Raw genomic sequence first — 16,202 nt, forward strand, 5'->3', positions numbered from 1 at the left:
ATTAAATTAAAAACCCGAGTGTTATTCCAGCAGCCAATGAGGCTCATTTTGGCTGCAATCCCTTGCAAATTTGCTTGGGAGTAAATCACGGAACTCAGTGGAACGTATCTCTGAATGAACCAAATTGTTTTGCAGCACAGTCGGGAAGTCCGACGTGCAAATTCCTGAGTATTAGCCATGCGGGCTGGGGCTGATGGGAGTCGAAGTCAAAACTTTTGGAAGGCATCAGGTTGAGGAAAGGCTAATCTAGCAATTCAAGGCGTGCACCTTTCCCTGTCCCTTCATGCCAATCCTGGGCAGTACCGCACCTGTGAAGTTTTTGCCTATCGCGTAGCTATGCAAGGAACGCAAACCTAGAACGCCTGAAGCACCCGCTGCGCGCTCGCGTCGAAAGTACCGCCCGCCTGTCACACGACGGACCAATGGCAAAGCCAGCCGGAAGAGGAGAGGCGGGGCAAGCGCCGGCGAATCGAGGGCACAAGCCATGGTTGCTATGGTGACTAAACTCCAGGATCTCGCCTCGGAAGGTCCGGGAGGGGGCGGGGTCCGACCGGGACGCCGTTTCCATGGTGATAGGGCCTGCTTGAGGCATGTCGGATCTCGGCTCTGAAGAGATCGAAGAGGAGGCAGAGAATGATTTGGGGGTCAGTACTGAGTGCGGGGGCGGGAGACGGGGGTGGAGCGAAGATCATGTAGGAGAGAAAGAAGGCTCAGGTACTAGGCGGGTGGTGTATGTGCATAAATGAGTCAGAAATGCAAAGCACATTTACTGTGGAATGAACCCCTTGATTGCCGTGGGACGCACTTCTGAGTGGATATGCATAGACATTAACGTCATCCGACTAAAAATCCTCCCCATGGTGAACTGGTTGAATAAAGAAAGCGGTGTTTGGTTGGTGATGAAAACGTTTTGGCCAAGCAAAGCATTAACCAGGCCACAAAGCAAAAGTTAAAGTGGAAGATGATGAATTACTAATAATTAATGATGGGAATTTGATACAGAATTGTCTCCAAAATATGAATGAGTATTGCCCAGTGCAACTTAGTTCTTTTTCAGAGGATCTGGATTTGAACTCTCAACAGCCCCAGCCAGCTGGGAGTTCAAGTGCTAAGCACCTGGAGGGCACCAGGTTGAGGAAGGCTGCTCTAGTCTCTCATCTCATCCTTTTAGGAATAAACATTATTGTCTTCTGGTCCTTGATCTCTTCCACCATCACATACAAGAATAAAACATCTAAGTTCTATAACTTTATGGATGTGTGGAAATGGGAATGTTTAATTAACATGATTTATTTAAATCACCCTTCTCCAACCTGGTGCCCTCCTGCTGTTCTGGACTGCATTTCTCTTCATTTCCAGCCAGCATGGCTGGAGAACACCACACTGGGGTAAGCTGAATTAAATAACAAATAGAAGATGTGTGGTAATAGAATTTAGGATTTTTCAAAGAATTCTAGATTCTGAGAGAACACAATTAAGATGTAAGCTCTTAAGATTAAGATCAATTAAGATTTAAGCTCTTGCTCAAGATGCTAGCATGATATAAACCATGGAATTATTTAATTAAAATAATTTTAGGGCAAAAGGATAGTCAAATACAATCTAAGGGAACATTGCAGTGTCAGAAGATCTTAAAATTAAGATTAACATTTTAAAAAGAGAAAATTAAGATTAACACCTGTTAATTAACAGATTAAATGTTAAGGAAACATTTGAAATATATAACTTATTTTATATGCATACCTGTTTTACATGGAGCCCCAATTTAGTGGCCAAACATCCTTTATATTCAAGAGACCTGGATCCAGTTTCTAGTTATGACTGGGAATGACTCACATTTGAAATCTTGGGAAGCCATTGGCACCCATTTTCCAGAGGCATGACTGTGTGAAGTCTGTTGCAGCAGAAACAAGTAAAGCTGTTGTGGCATCTTTAAGACTACCATTCTGTAAATATTGACTTACATGGACCAATGGCTTGGTTACTTTGTTTATAATCAACATTTACTTGAAGCATTTACTTTTAAAACATGGTAATGGTTGTTTATAAGCAAATATATCAATTTAGCTTCTCTGTTTTAGCACAATAGTAAGTATTGTGCCTACTTGTGTAGGAATATGAAGGTGAACGCAATGAAGCTGGTGAACGGCATGGCCATGGAAAGGCCAGATTACCCAATGGTGATACCTATGAAGGAGAATATGCAAATGGTAAAAGAAATGGGCAGGTAAGATTTATTTTGAAAAGGATTTGCTCATTGCTAATAGCAAGTTCAGTCTGTGAGAGTGCCAATTCTTAAATGGCCAAAAGTGTGCCATCTATGCGCAAGAGAAAGGTATCATCCGATTTTGATGCCCTCCCCAAAGTTTGCAGAAGTATAAAAGAAATTTGGGGGATACACCAAAAAGTGGTGTAATAGAGACTGAGCAGTTCTCAGTAAGCACTGGACACTGATTGACAGTTGGAGGAGAAATACAGCTAGGGATGGTAGAATGGAATAGGATGGCTGAAAACCTGAACAGAAGTCTGTGCTGCAACATTTTGTGACAGATCCTGCTTCTTTGCATATAATTGCTATTTTCCTAACTTAGGCACTGAAGTAAAACTTCCCTGTGAATGAACAAGACTCTATGCAATGTGTATGTTTCAGGGACTATACAGATTTAAAAATGGTGCACGCTACACAGGAGAATATTTTGACAATAAAAAACATGGCCATGGTGTCTTTATATATCCTGATGGATCCAAATATGAAGGTAAATTATATTTTCTTTGCTCAGATACAATTGTGAGGATTCTGATGGCTAGTGAAACCTGCACAACTGTGCCCCTGTGCATGAATGAAAGAATGTGGCAGTTGGGAACAATGGATTGAGTAGTGGATACTTAATTCAACAAGCCAAAGGCTTATTAAATCTTCATTTTCCCTCTGTACTTGCTATACCACAGACTTCAATCATTTCTAATCCAGGGGAGGCAGTGACTGTTCTTAACTGGGGCCTGGACTCAGTAATGGACCGGGTGGGGGCTGATAAGCTGAAGCTCAATCCAGCCAAAATTGAGGGGCTGTTGGTAGGCAATTATTCTGCCCAACTGAGAAATTTTCAATCTGGCCTGGTTGGGGTCACATGCACCCTAAAGGACAAAGTAGCTTGGGGTGCTTCTGGATCCTGAATTGTCACTTGTTTCAAATGTGCTTGGTGACTCAGAGCACCTTCTCTCAGTTTTGGCTGATTTTTCAGCTACGTTCCTACTTGGATGAGTGGAGCCTCGCCACATTTAATTCAAAGCAGAGCAGTGAGGTTGTTCACAAGGAATGGTCCTAGAGAGCACATCACATCAGTCCTCCATCAGCTGCACAGTTATTCCGGTTTATCTTGTTATTATTGCTGCTTGGAATAGAAGATTACTTCTGGTAAAGGAATTGTACATTGGAGTGATAGAATTTGCAACAACTCTGATATATGTTCAAATGTGTGAATGAGAGAGCAGTGTCAGCAGCAGTACAAGAAGATCAAATTAACTTTTAGTGAGGTATGCTAATCCAATATTTGTATTTGAGCACATTCTTATTCCAGGAAATGTGTGTTTACATGATGAAATCAAGCCAGAGATTGAGTACTATGGCTTACAAAGAAGTATGTGTATTTCTGTGCGTCAATGTATATGTTTTTATCCTGTTCAATGCAGGAGACTGGGTGGAGGACCAAAGACATGGTAATGGAGTTTACTACTATGTAAATGGAGATACATATACTGGAGAGTGGTTCAATCACTACAGGTTTGCTTCAGTGAAGTTTCGAGTTTCTTTTTATTAATATTATTGATGAACTTTAAATATTAGTGTAGTCTTCCCCAAAGTCATGTCCTCCAAATTTATTGGAATGTAGTTCTTATCATTCAAAGTCTGCATTGGTTGTGCAGGTGGTGATGGTATATCTTGCAATCTAACACATCTGGAGGATGTTAGTTTGGAGGAAGTGCAAACAGCATTTGAAACAAAAGTTGCACCCTGTAGGAGAATGTATGCTGAGAGTTCCAACCAGCCTTCAGTCAGGATCCTGAGTATTCCATGTCTCTCAAATGCTCTCAGGTACAGACTAAAACGATTAAAAACAAAGGTTCTATTTAGTTGAAAACCAGTATGCATTAACTGTTGTAGCATCTAGTTCATATATATTTGTAGTCAGGAAACATATAATATTAAAAAGAGGAAATAAACAGTGAAATCCTATGCATAATTGGAAGTAAGTCATGTTGAATTCAGTGGGGCTTACTCCCAGGTAAGTGTGTGCTGGACTGCAGTCTTAGTTTAAATTTGGTATTCAAACCAGACTTTTGTTAGAAATAATCTAATAACCAGTTTAAATCAATCATTGCATTTCCTCGATTATCTCAGGGTATATGAAGACAATGTTAGGGAGAGAGCTCTCATGTTCCGAACTAGGATTAGGGTTTTCCATTTGTTTAATGCAAAGTTTTTGTCTCTCCACAGGCATGGACAAGGTACATATTTCTATGCACTAACTGGCTCTAAATATGTTGGCACCTGGGCAAATGGACAACAAGAAGGATCTGCTGAAGTCGTACACCTCAACCATAGATTCCAGGGGAAGTTTGTGAATAAACATGTATGCATGTTAGAATTAGTACTGATCTCAGAATGCTTACAAGTTATCTTTCATCATTTATTTCTTAACCGAACATACTGAGTAACATCTTCAGGCTATTTGGTGTCTAGTCCCCCTTTCCAAGGAGTGATAGTCCTGATAGCCAGCAGCAACTTGTGTACAGATGATTTGCAGTGCTCACCCAGAGCTTCATGTGAACAAGTGTTTTTCACTCACTTTAGTGAGGGGGTAGTTCTCCTTGTCCATATGAAGCTGCTCAAGAGGTTATGAGTAGCCTGATAATATGTTTTATTTTGGTAGATATATATCTACCAGTGTGGGACAGTGGATAAGAATGCTGGCCTGGGACTCAGGAGATCTGGATTCTAGTCCCCACTCAGCCACAGAACTAACTGGGACAGGCATGAACTCTCTGACCAACATATCTCACAGGGTTGTTGTGAGGATAAGATTGAGAGAAGTAGATTTATATAAATTTCCTTGAAAGGAAAAAAGGCAGGCTATAAATGTAATAAATAGATGAATTAAATATAGCAAGGTTCCCCAACATTTTCAGACCTGTGGACACATTTAGGAGTTTGAGAAACTGCTGTGGGGAGCTTCACAACATATCTCTTATTGAAGATGTGGCTAGTCATATAAACCTGTTTCTGTTCCTGACTTTTCAAAATAGGGGTGGGGGAGAGAGATTACACTGCTCAAGCCTGTGGGGTAGGGAGGCAGAAATGGCAAGGGAAAAGGATAGGAAAAATGAGTAGGGTTAGAAGCTGAAAGTGAATAGAAACAGGAAGAAAAAGGGGTGAATAGGAGAGAAAGATAGGGCTTGGAAAAGAGAAAAAGAAGACTAGGGATGAGAATGGGAGAAAAATAAGGGTAGGGGCTGGGAGTAGAGAGAGAGGAGGAGAGAGGTCCATGAGGACAGAGGACTGGTTGAGGCCAAGAAGCAATTCTTTCTTGTTAAACAGTGGGTCAGTGGCAGGTTCAGGTTCAGTGGAAGAAGGAGCTAGCACTCGAACCTTTTTTGATTTTTTAAATGAGAGAATACATCCTTAAAGGGACAGGGAGTAGAGAGTAGAGCTTCATGGATGCCAAGAAAAGTCTCTGTGGGCTTCACATTGGGGACCCCTAGGGTGTACATTTCATAACAGTTACAGCAAAAACAACTAAGAATGTTGTGCCACTTTGAAGACTAATAAATTTACTATGGCGTAAGCTTTGAGGACTAGAGTCTACATCATCAAATGCATGAAGTGTTTGTTAACTTCAGTTGAGGTATACAGGAGTATGAAGGGGGGATGTTAACAGTCAGGACAGGAAATGCAATTCAGAAATGCAGTTTGTGGCAATTCTGTCCAAGCTTATATATGAATAACTAGCTCTTTCTGGTACCAGATTTCTGTCCATCTCTTTTCTTTTTTCATAGAGAATGATTTGTTTTTCCCATGCACAATGCAGAAGAGCGTTTTGTGCAGATGCCATCTATGCTATAGTATAAAACAGTTTGGGGTATTTTTATGCCTTTAATATTGTCAGAAATATTTTTGACAATATCATTGTTTTTGTTCTTTGTTTTTCCTTTTTCATACAGCCAATGGGCCATGGGAAGTATATATTTGATATCGGATGTGAACAACATGGTGAATACTGTCATGAGGTAAATATTATAGCATAAACAATGCTAATGGTTAGAAAGCCCAGAAATGTATTTATTATTTTAACTCATCTGATTCTTGTTGAAACAATAACTCTTGTGAAGAGGCATGTACTTTCCTTTACATTAAAATTCAACAGCAACAATTTTCATGACTAACTACACTAGCATCCATTCAGTCATCTGGTCTGCGTTGTTAGAATAACTGTCAATAGATTACTTCTATTAGCCTGTTGCTGTAGCACTACCTGACTGTAAAACTGTTCTGATCTTTATAACAGTGGATGGAGGTACCACATAATACTTGCTTGCCCTCTTCCCTACGCTTTTTGTCTATGACCATATCACCACCAATCTGCCCCCACTAGTAGCATTAACAGGTGTAATGATACAAGGAGTGAAGACTTTCTTTGCAGTTGCACTTTTCCAAGAACTTATCTGTAACATCAGGATGTCAGCATGTTGCACCTATACAGTTGCTGTTCTTCAGAAGATTGCGGTGTTCAAAAATAGCACAGTTCTGTAAATTCACTGAGAACAGAACACTATCCTGTGCTCTTTATGTAAAGCAATGAAGGCTTCTCTGTACCAGCAAGTCAATGCTCTGCATGGAAAAGGAACTGAAAGCCACACTTTCACTCTTTGAACATGATTCTTTGTTTAGAGCCTATTTCAGGTAACCTAACACATGCCCATGAATTGCTTCTTTTAAGTAATCCCATGATACATGGATATTAAACGCATGACCCACACATAGTTTGAAGTCCCATGGAATTTAACACACAGGCATAAACACTGTGTTGAGAAAAAAAGGAAGCTTATACTGAGTCAGACCATTGGCCCATCTAGCTCAGCATCAGCTTTTTTAGATTTCAGGCAAGATTCTTTCCTAGATGTTCCTTGGGATGCCAGAGATTGAACCTGGACCTTTTTGCATGCAAACCATGTACTCTGCCATCAAGCCCCTGTCCATATATTTTGTTTAGATCATATTTCCCACTTAGGGATAAATTATACATATTAATTTTGCCAAAGCCAAATCTATATACAAGAAAGAACAGTGTTCTGATGTCCTGCTTCCATCCAGGAAAAGTTTTAATTTTTACACAACTTTTTTACAATCCAGTTTGCACATAATTGTGTGATCAATGGTTTGTTTAAATCTCTGGGTTGCATCTTCAGCAATGCAGAGTGCTGGGTTTGGATGATGTACCAAACAACCCAGGAATGGGGTATTCCTGAGCTGTTTTCTAAACCAGATGGAAAGTGGAAGTGGCAAACAGGTGGGAGACTGTTCACACCTTCATTCCTGAGTGGCCCTAACAACCCACTAGTTGTCATCATGTTCAGATTGGATCTACATCTAGGTGTCCATACAGTATGGTCATAAATGAACCTTTAAGATCAAAATAATATGTGAGATCAGAGCTCTAATATATAATAGCTTCGGTGAATGGGGCGGCATAGAAGTCCCCTAAATAAATAAATAAATAAATAAATGCATTCTCAGACCATATTTTTGACATTTCAGTTCTGTGGAAGTTCTGCAGGTTAACAGTATAATCCAGTAATGGCAAACCTTTTAGAGACCGAGTGCCCAAACTGCAACCCAAAACCCACTTGTTTATCACAAAGTGCCAACACTACAATAAAACCTGAAAACTGAGGTTTTAGTTTAGAAAAAACAACTCACAGCCATCTCCTTGGGAGCACACTGACTGGCCATGTGAAAGCTCGGACAAGTCGCGGCTAATGAGGCACGGTTCATCATGTCACCCCCTGGTGCCACTACTCCTTTCTGAGCATACTCATGGCCTGTGTGTGCACTGTTACCCGATGCTCAGCTGCTGGGGTGATGCTGGGGAGACTTGGCTGACGTGCTGACAGAGGGGGCTCTGTGTGCCCACTGCAGTACATGTGCCATAAGTTCACCACCACTGCCCTAACCCTACACTGCTGCACTCCCCTGACCCCTAATATAAGGGTAAAATACCATTGAAAAGGGCAATTTTGAACAAGCCTTCCTTGAGTAGCTTTTTCTGTACAGCTGATCATTTCTGCCCATGTAAGCACATTGCAACCATCGAAATCATGCCAGGACACCTCGTTTTTGTAACCCCAACCCTACCCTAGTGCACACCCCTAACCCTAATACAGGGCTAAAGTTGCATAGAAAAGAGGACAATTTTGAAAAAGCCTTCCTTGAGTAGGTTTTTCTGCACAGCTCATCATTTCTGTCCCTTCTAAACACATTCCAGCCATTAACATCATATCAGGACACCTCATTTTTGTAACCCTAACCCTAATAAAGGAGAATGTCCTTTAAGTTCTGCAGCTCTAATCTGAATCTGACTCTCTTTTCTAAAAGTTAGTATACTGAATTCTAAGCATGCAAAATTGCTGAAGTTGGAGTCAAGATTTTGTGTAAACATCCAGTGTGGTTCTCCACCTCCCCACAATCTCCTGCAGAAGAGGCAGGAAATAACTGTATTCAGTTGAGATCTATAGAAGACCATCAACCATTAACAAAACACATGGTATAGTTTTCAGAAATGCACTCATTCTTTTTTTCAAACTTTTTGCTTTTTGTGAAGCTTGTGCCTCAAGCCTCCATTTATTCCTTGAATCTGAATTCTGTTCTCTCCAAAAAAATGTGTGCTTTTTTTCCCCACTGCAAATGGGACTTTCAAAATTTTGTATTGTGGAATTCATTGTTTGATTCCTTTTCACAACTTAGCTCATGCAAACCAAAAACAAGAGAAGAGGCAGCAAAGAACTGCCTTCTGTTCAGAACTATGAGAAGCAACCAGCCATTGAAGTGTTTATCTACCGAGAAACTAGTGCAACAGAGGTGCTTTCTGGCTTTGGAGTGTTTGCATGATTTGCTTGCATGTGACATAAGTTAGAAAGGAATTCTGGAAAAGAAAGAATTCCTGTGATCCATCTATTGATATTTTATAATTCTACATTTTTTAATATTCAGCTAGTCATTTTGTGGTCTCTTTGTAGCCTCTTGAGTAGCTTGGTACAATTTTAATACTAATGAAGCAGCTTTTTCAATAGATGATAATGGGGAAAATAGCCCCAAAGTTTTCAGATAACTACCTGCAATCCCAGTGAGTGGATTGCTAGGTTATAGTGATTTCACGAATAGTACAACAGAATGGCTGTTTTACTGGTGGGGGTGGGGGGTAGGGGGAGGGGCAGGGTTAAGGTCTGGGTGCAGCCACTGAGATGGCCATTCCTTGGGTTTTTCCCAAATGTACATCAGATGATAGTGGGACAGAGCAAAAGGTCATTCTGGAAGAAATCACTGCCCAGACAGGCTTCTAGGGAAGAACACAGCCCTTCCACGATCAACCCAAGATATTTTGCAGCCCGCGGTGGAGGACAAGTGGTCCTTGTTTCTTCTCTTCCTTGAACCAAAGCTAATTGGACTGGTAACTGAATTTCTAACGGTGACTAGATCATGTCTTCCACCTCACTAGAAGGCAGCAGGATGGCAGGGTGACACACAGCTCTGTCCTCCAACACTACAGTACTAGTCCCCCCCGCTTCCAGAATAGAATACTTCACTCTGCCTCTTTATTTATTTACCTGATTTTTGTTTCCTTTCCACCAAGAAGGGCGTTCAAAGAAAGCCAGTGTAGTGGTGTGGTTACAGGTTGGACTAGGGACTTCTAGTATTCTAGGTTCCAGTATCTGCTGGGCCATGCAGTTCACTGGGCGACTTTGGACCAGTCACAGACTCTCAGTGCAATCTACCTCACAGAGAGGTCGCTGTGAGGATAAAATGGAGCTGTGTAAGCTGCCTTGGGTTCCTCACAAGAGGAGAAAAGGCGGGATATAAATGCAATGTAATAATCATAACACATAAATAAAACTTGATTAAAACAACACTAAAGCAATGCATTAAACTACTATGAAAAAGCAAATTCCAACATGCTAAGACCACCTTGAATAAAACAAGCCTTGTTGGGTGAAAAGGGGTGGACCTAGTGTCCCTTGGCAGAAAATTCCACAGCCTGGGAGCTGCCACTGAGAAGGCTGGCTTTCTCACCACTATTAAACACACCTATGAAGGTGGCAGTATTGAAAGATGGCCTTTCCCCAAAGGTTTTAAGACCTGAATAAGCTCCTGTGAGAGAAGGTGCCCTTTCAGGTAGCCTGGTCCCAAGCCAGCTAGGGCTTTTTAAGCTATAAGTGGCACTTCAAATTCTGCCAAGAAACAGATTGGTGGCTGGTGAAGCTGTTGTAGCAAGGGAGTTACATGTGTCCTGTAACTGGCCCTGGTCAACAATCTGGCTGCAGTATTATTGGTCCAGCTGAAGTTTCTGAAAGGTTTTCAAAGACAGCTCCTGGTAGAGCACATCAGAGTAGTCCAAATCAGAGCTAATGAAAGCATCTGTGGCCGTGGCTTAATGATAGAACCTTCCTGTGTATGGTCTTTCAGTCAGCTTGGCTCTAAGCCTTTTAGGGTCACTTTGAACTCCACCTGCAAACAGAGCAGCAGTCAGTGTAGCTGTAGTAATTGCATAGTTAGATGTACCCTGTAACTGGTCAACAGCATTCTGAACCTGATGAAATTTCCAAGCAGTCATCAAAGGCAGCTCACATAAAGCATGTTGCAGCAATGTAAATGATATGTAACAAGCATGTGTGACATTTTGAGAGTTGCAAAGGAGAGCATGCAGTTCTGTGTGTGTTACAAATAAGTCTTAGCATTTCCTTTTTCTTTGAAATTACTACTCTTGGTATTCATCTGATTTTTAGGAAAAAGTAGAAGAGGAGGAGGAGGAGGAAATTTTGGCACCAGTTATTCCAAAATGGAAAGCAGAAAAAATTACTAACCTAATACTCTGGGCACCTGAAGAACCACCTCCTCTTGAACCGACCCCAGTAGTAACTATACAGGCTCCATCAGCAGAGGAGTCAGTGGTTCCAGGTTTGTACTGTGGCTGTGGGAGCAATTCACATTCAATGTACTTGGTATAACAAAATTTTTCAAGACTGGATTTATTTTTTTAATCTTATGTAGGGGCTCCCTCCAAAATTTGGGCCCAGTCTGGAATATCCCCACCACCATGTTGTGCATGATGGCAAATTCCAGAGATGTATTGGCCAGCATAGTGGTTGGAACTTTCAGTCATGTGGACAAAAATTACTTAAATAAATAATTGAATAACTTACAACAAGTTCACTATGACTAGTTCAAAGTCTTTCTAAGCAGATTACAACATTTCACATAAAATAGCATCAAATTTTAAAACACATAAAAATAGCATACAATAAAACAGAATATGCAGCTGAGGGATCAAATAGCAATGTTAAAATATATTAAAGCTAAAAGCAGTTTAAATGACATCATAAAATTTTAACAATATAGAATCAATTGTTAAAATGTCTGCAGAAGAGGACTGTTTTTGCCTGGTGTCAAAAAGAATGTAAAGAGGGTGCCAGGTGGACTACTTTCAGAAGATCATTTCATAAATAAATTAATAACTGTTATGTGCCATTTTTAGGGACAAGGCAATGGATGTTTGTTCCCAAGAACATCAAAGGGATTGCACTGTTCTGTGTTAATGAAGTTCCTTCTTCCTGTAGAATGGAAGATTTGGTAGATTTACTCTAGGGGCAGTTGCATTGCCTCATAGGAGCTGGGTTTGGGAGTTGCCTGTTGCTTGAGCAGTCTCTTGGGTACGGTGTGTCTTTCATAAAAATAAAATTTAAATTACATAAATATTTCTAAATTTTTCAAAATGAATAAATCATAGCAAAAAAGACTCCTTGATTAATAACAAAACAATAGGAGAATAAGTTACAAACTACAGCATTAGTGTAATGTGGAGTTTGTCCATAAGGCTGCAGTAATTAACACATATATATTAGGGAATAAGCTGCACTGAGCATAGAGTAACTTCTTAGTAACATGCAAACCATACCATCCGTCTTCTTTTTGATGCATGCCAGAATAATGAAACAAGAGGGAAGTTTAAGAAATTTCTTGTTTGAGGGAGAGCTGTTGCTGAGAAGTTCTGATAATTATGAAGCAGCATGGATTCTTTATAGAGAAAAGTTATAGGTGTTAATAAATGGGTGAGTAAAGCTGATTTGTGCAAAGATGCGCCCTTTAGTTCACTTATGTCTTTGCTATAGATGTCAGCTCAGTCAGGCTTCAGTGTTTCTATCGGATCCTTGAAGAGAGATTTTAGTGCATTCAGAGTTTCTTTAAAAGCCAATACAGGGGTTACTGATACTGCTGGAAGTTCTTAGAAAAAAAATATTTGACTTTGGGTTTTTTTCTCCTAATTTTGGCCTGAGTAATTCTCATCCTCCAAATCTGCTGGCTGGTGACATGTAATCAGGGTAGAAAGAACTTCTATCTGCAGTGGGGACATTGTCCTTGGAGGCCCCAGTTGTGCCTGCAGAAACCTCCCTTGGCCTACCAGCAGTGGCAGAAGTAGATGAAATGGGACATTTTATCCAACACACTGGTTAGATAATCCATTGCATGAGGCCATGGGACCCATGAACACAAGCACCTCCTTTAGTGATAGTAAACAGCTGGGTTTAGCTGGGTGAAGATAGTGATCTTCATGCAGATCTTCTTTTGCATGAAGGAGGTGCTTAGCTGGTGCCTCCAGTTGGAATTCCCTTTTTATCCCAGTCCCAATCACAGTCACAATCCCAACCACAGATCAGAAATAACAATGGTATTTTTCTTCCTGCCTCCCCTCTAAGCTCCAATAAATTAAGTAAAAGAAACTTAATACACACAGGTTACCTTTACTTTTTCACTGTTTTCCTCTCCATTTCAGCTGGAGGTGAGACTGCTTCTGAAGCTCCTGCTGAAAGTGCTGAGGCACCTGCAGAGGCCACAGAAATATCTCCACCTAAAGAAACTGAGGAAGAAGATGAGACAGTGAAAGATGACCTTGGTGATCAGGGTGAGTGAAAGAAGCTGGTCTCTTGAAAGATTAAGAAGACTGTGCTTAGAAAGCATGTATCACACGTTTTGATCCTCACTGTGGCTTACGTACGGTTGATGGTAATTATCACCAATCCCAGATCTATACAACACCTTGAGCTCTGGCAGCTCTTCTTCAGGCACTAGGCAGCTAACAACCATGTTTTCTTCCTGGAAGGGAAGGTGTCAGAATCTGAGACTTGACACAGTTCCCCTGGTGATGAGCGGCATGATTCACCCTGCAAGTTCCTGCAGGACCTGTTGGTACTCACAAGGATTGGAGCCTGTGCAATCATGCAGCACAGCTGGAAGCTCCGGAACCCTCTGTAAAAGGCTTCCCTCAGCTTTGCCACAGCGACACGAGGTTTTGTGGAGGTTGCATTGTATTCTTGATCCTGGTTCCAGGCCCACCCCATCCTTGATTGTGCCTTAACTCCTACTAGTTCCTGCCTATGCAGGTTATGAGCAGCTGTGGCTCAGATACTCAGCAAAGATTTGGTAGAACCAGAGGCAAGGCGTAGTTGGGAGCAGACAGGAACCAAGGCACAGAGGAAGACACTGCAGGTCTAGAAGGGGCCACCATCAGGAACATAACACAACCATCACAAGAACTTGTGTTACTATCCTAAACGTGGGCAAGGCTGAGCAGCCGTTTAGAGCCCCTCCTGTGGCTTCCTGCTGGATGTGGTGACTGCAGTGGGTCTAATCCCCGCAAGCATCCACAGGCCTAATGCCAGTCTTGCAAGGACTTGCAAGGTGAACCAGGCTGCCTTCTCTTACAAGCCACTACCACGCTGCTCTGCAATACATGGTACTTATTTCTTAAAGCCTACAGTTTGTGTACAGTGCAAAATAGATTGTCTCTACAGTTAGAGGAGAGAGAAATCACTGTAAAACTGTTAGGTTCATGTGTTCTTCTTATGGCTGAATTCAGACTAAGTCACACTTTGAATAAACCAATTGAAATCAATGGAATAAATTCTTAATGATGACAAACTTAAAGTCCTGTTGGTTTATTCTAAGCATGACTGGATCCATCCACTATCAGCAATGCCTCCTTAACCTTTTCCTTCAGATCGCTTCTTCATGATCTGTTTTATTAGTTCTGACATACTAGTCTTTCCCTCCAAGGTTATCTAACCCTTAACAAAATTTTACTGAAATTATAGCAGCATTTTAATCTTCATTTGCTCTATTCTTCCTTTTGTCTGCTTTTACTCTTGTCTAAGTTTGATTTTAACTTAAGCTATTTTAGACAACAATTGTTCTTGAATTCTATATTTCTATAGTGTCAGTTACATGGCTAACATTTCAGAAATAAAAATGATAATATGTTATGTTATGTTAATTATTTTCCATTTTATTTTATTCTCTGCAGCTGCAGTCATGTCAGAAGAGAAGGAAGAAGATGCAAAGGATGCTGAGCCTCAAGACTAGGAGAAAGGAATGACAAAAATCACATATAACAAATTGAGGGATGGTGCAGTCAAGCTTAAGTACTTTTAAGTTCCATTAATATTAACAAAAAATAAGCACATGCAACTTTCTCACTGAAATCAGTGGAACTTAAAAGGAGTTAATTTATGTGGATCTGCATGGAAACTTTAGTTTTTGAGCCTGTTATTTGGACTGGTAGCTGAATGTTTCCAGGAGCAGCCTAAGCCTCACTGTTGTTTGATGCAAGAGATCCACCTTGGCCTCTCTTGCTCCTCTTCCTCCAGCCATGTCTTCTCCATTGGGTGGAATGTACTTTAGAAATTCAAAGGCCTATCAAACTATTTTGAATAAACACGTATTAATGAATATCTGGCATAGGATAGAAGCTTGGCTGTATCTGAATTTGTTTTCCAAGTCTTGAAACACACACACACACACAGTATCCCAGTCTTGCTAGCCTCAGGCCATCTTTGCATATTAAAATGGTATCATCATATCTGTATCTGTAATGATAATATAAAACTCACATTGGTTAGAATATATTTTTGTCAAAAAGTTGTATTTCATCTTCTGTCCCATATTTGTGATATTCATATTTTTACACACATTCTCTGCATTCAGATGTAATCCTGAACCATTTATTATGAGAATGAACCATAAGCATGCATGTCCCTCTACTCTTATGTTCCTACAGCCCAGCCACAATGAAGAGCAAGGAAGCTTTTGCTTTCATTTTCAAGTTACTACTCATTTCATCTGAGCAAAAAACTGTGGTTAGTGATAATTATGCCTTATTGAAACAGGCCAGGGGCTGAAGGGGTTTATTAACTGATGTTTTTATTATAAAATTTCAACAAAACCATAAAAGGGAGAAGAAAAATATAACCTCATAGCTTTGAATATATCATTTTCAATTTATGCTTCATGATATATATGCAGTTTTCTAAGAATGATACATAAAATTAACAAAGGCAGGCTAAGTATATATGTATCCATTTGTAAGTGGTCATCTGACTTCACTACAGAAGATATAGAACATACTGTGCCTGAATAAATGTTTTCAATACAGGAGTTTAAGGAACTCAGGGAAATAGTCATGGCAAAAGAAGACATTCTCAACCTTACTGGCTGAGGTTCAGCTTCAGGCCAGTCAGCTTAATGTCTATTCCAAACAAATTGCCTGAAAGCATTATAATATCCCTAATGGATGTGAACACGGATTCAGGAAGACTGCTGGCAGTTATTTCAGTGGGGTTCCTCATGCATTGCAGCCAATTTATAGGAGCTAACCATGGTACTGAATTCCAACCCCAAAATAGGTTCCGTACCATGGATCTCTCCTGTAAAGGTAATAGGCAGGCTCCTCATTTATTGCAGCTTTTACTAACATCGGAATTGCCAGTCTTCCCTGGTGAGGTCCTGCAGGGATCTGTATCCAGACCAATGCTTTTCAAATTATTTATAAATGATCTGGAATTAGGAACAAGCAGTGACGTGGCAAAGTGTGCTGATGACA

At 40.6% G+C, this 16,202-nt stretch overlaps 1 protein-coding gene across 1 annotated transcript; it reads left to right on the top strand.

Annotated features, from left to right (window-relative positions):
* Window positions 1-590: 590 nt before the first annotated feature.
* Window positions 591-14,977, top strand: RSPH1 (radial spoke head component 1). The gene is made up of 9 exons (XM_044442643.1): window positions 591-644; window positions 2,114-2,227; window positions 2,651-2,756; window positions 3,691-3,781; window positions 4,496-4,631; window positions 6,220-6,285; window positions 11,056-11,227; window positions 13,101-13,229; window positions 14,628-14,977. Exons 1-9 carry the CDS (start codon window positions 591-593, stop codon window positions 14,684-14,686), a joined length of 927 nt encoding a protein of 308 aa, XP_044298578.1. The 3' UTR covers window positions 14,687-14,977.
* Window positions 14,978-16,202: the final 1,225 nt, after the last annotated feature.

Source organism: Varanus komodoensis, unplaced genomic scaffold (genome assembly GCF_004798865.1).
Source record: "Varanus komodoensis strain SLA01 unplaced genomic scaffold, ASM479886v1 scaffold4, whole genome shotgun sequence".
Lineage (NCBI taxonomy): Eukaryota > Metazoa > Chordata > Lepidosauria > Squamata > Varanidae > Varanus > Varanus komodoensis.

What these genes read in the sequence shown, in the direction of transcription:
- RSPH1 (XM_044442643.1), top strand. Translation starts at nt 591, where the DNA reads ATGTCGGATCTCGGCTCTGAAGAGATCGAAGAGGAGGCAGAGAATGAT. An exon ending in AGGCAGAGAATGATTTGGGG is followed by an intron (nt 645 to 2,113) that starts GTCAGTACTGAG and finishes CTACTTGTGTAG; the next exon opens with GAATATGAAGGTGAACGCAA. An exon ending in GAGTGGTTCAATCACTACAG is followed by an intron (nt 3,782 to 4,495) that starts GTTTGCTTCAGT and finishes GTCTCTCCACAG; the next exon opens with GCATGGACAAGGTACATATT.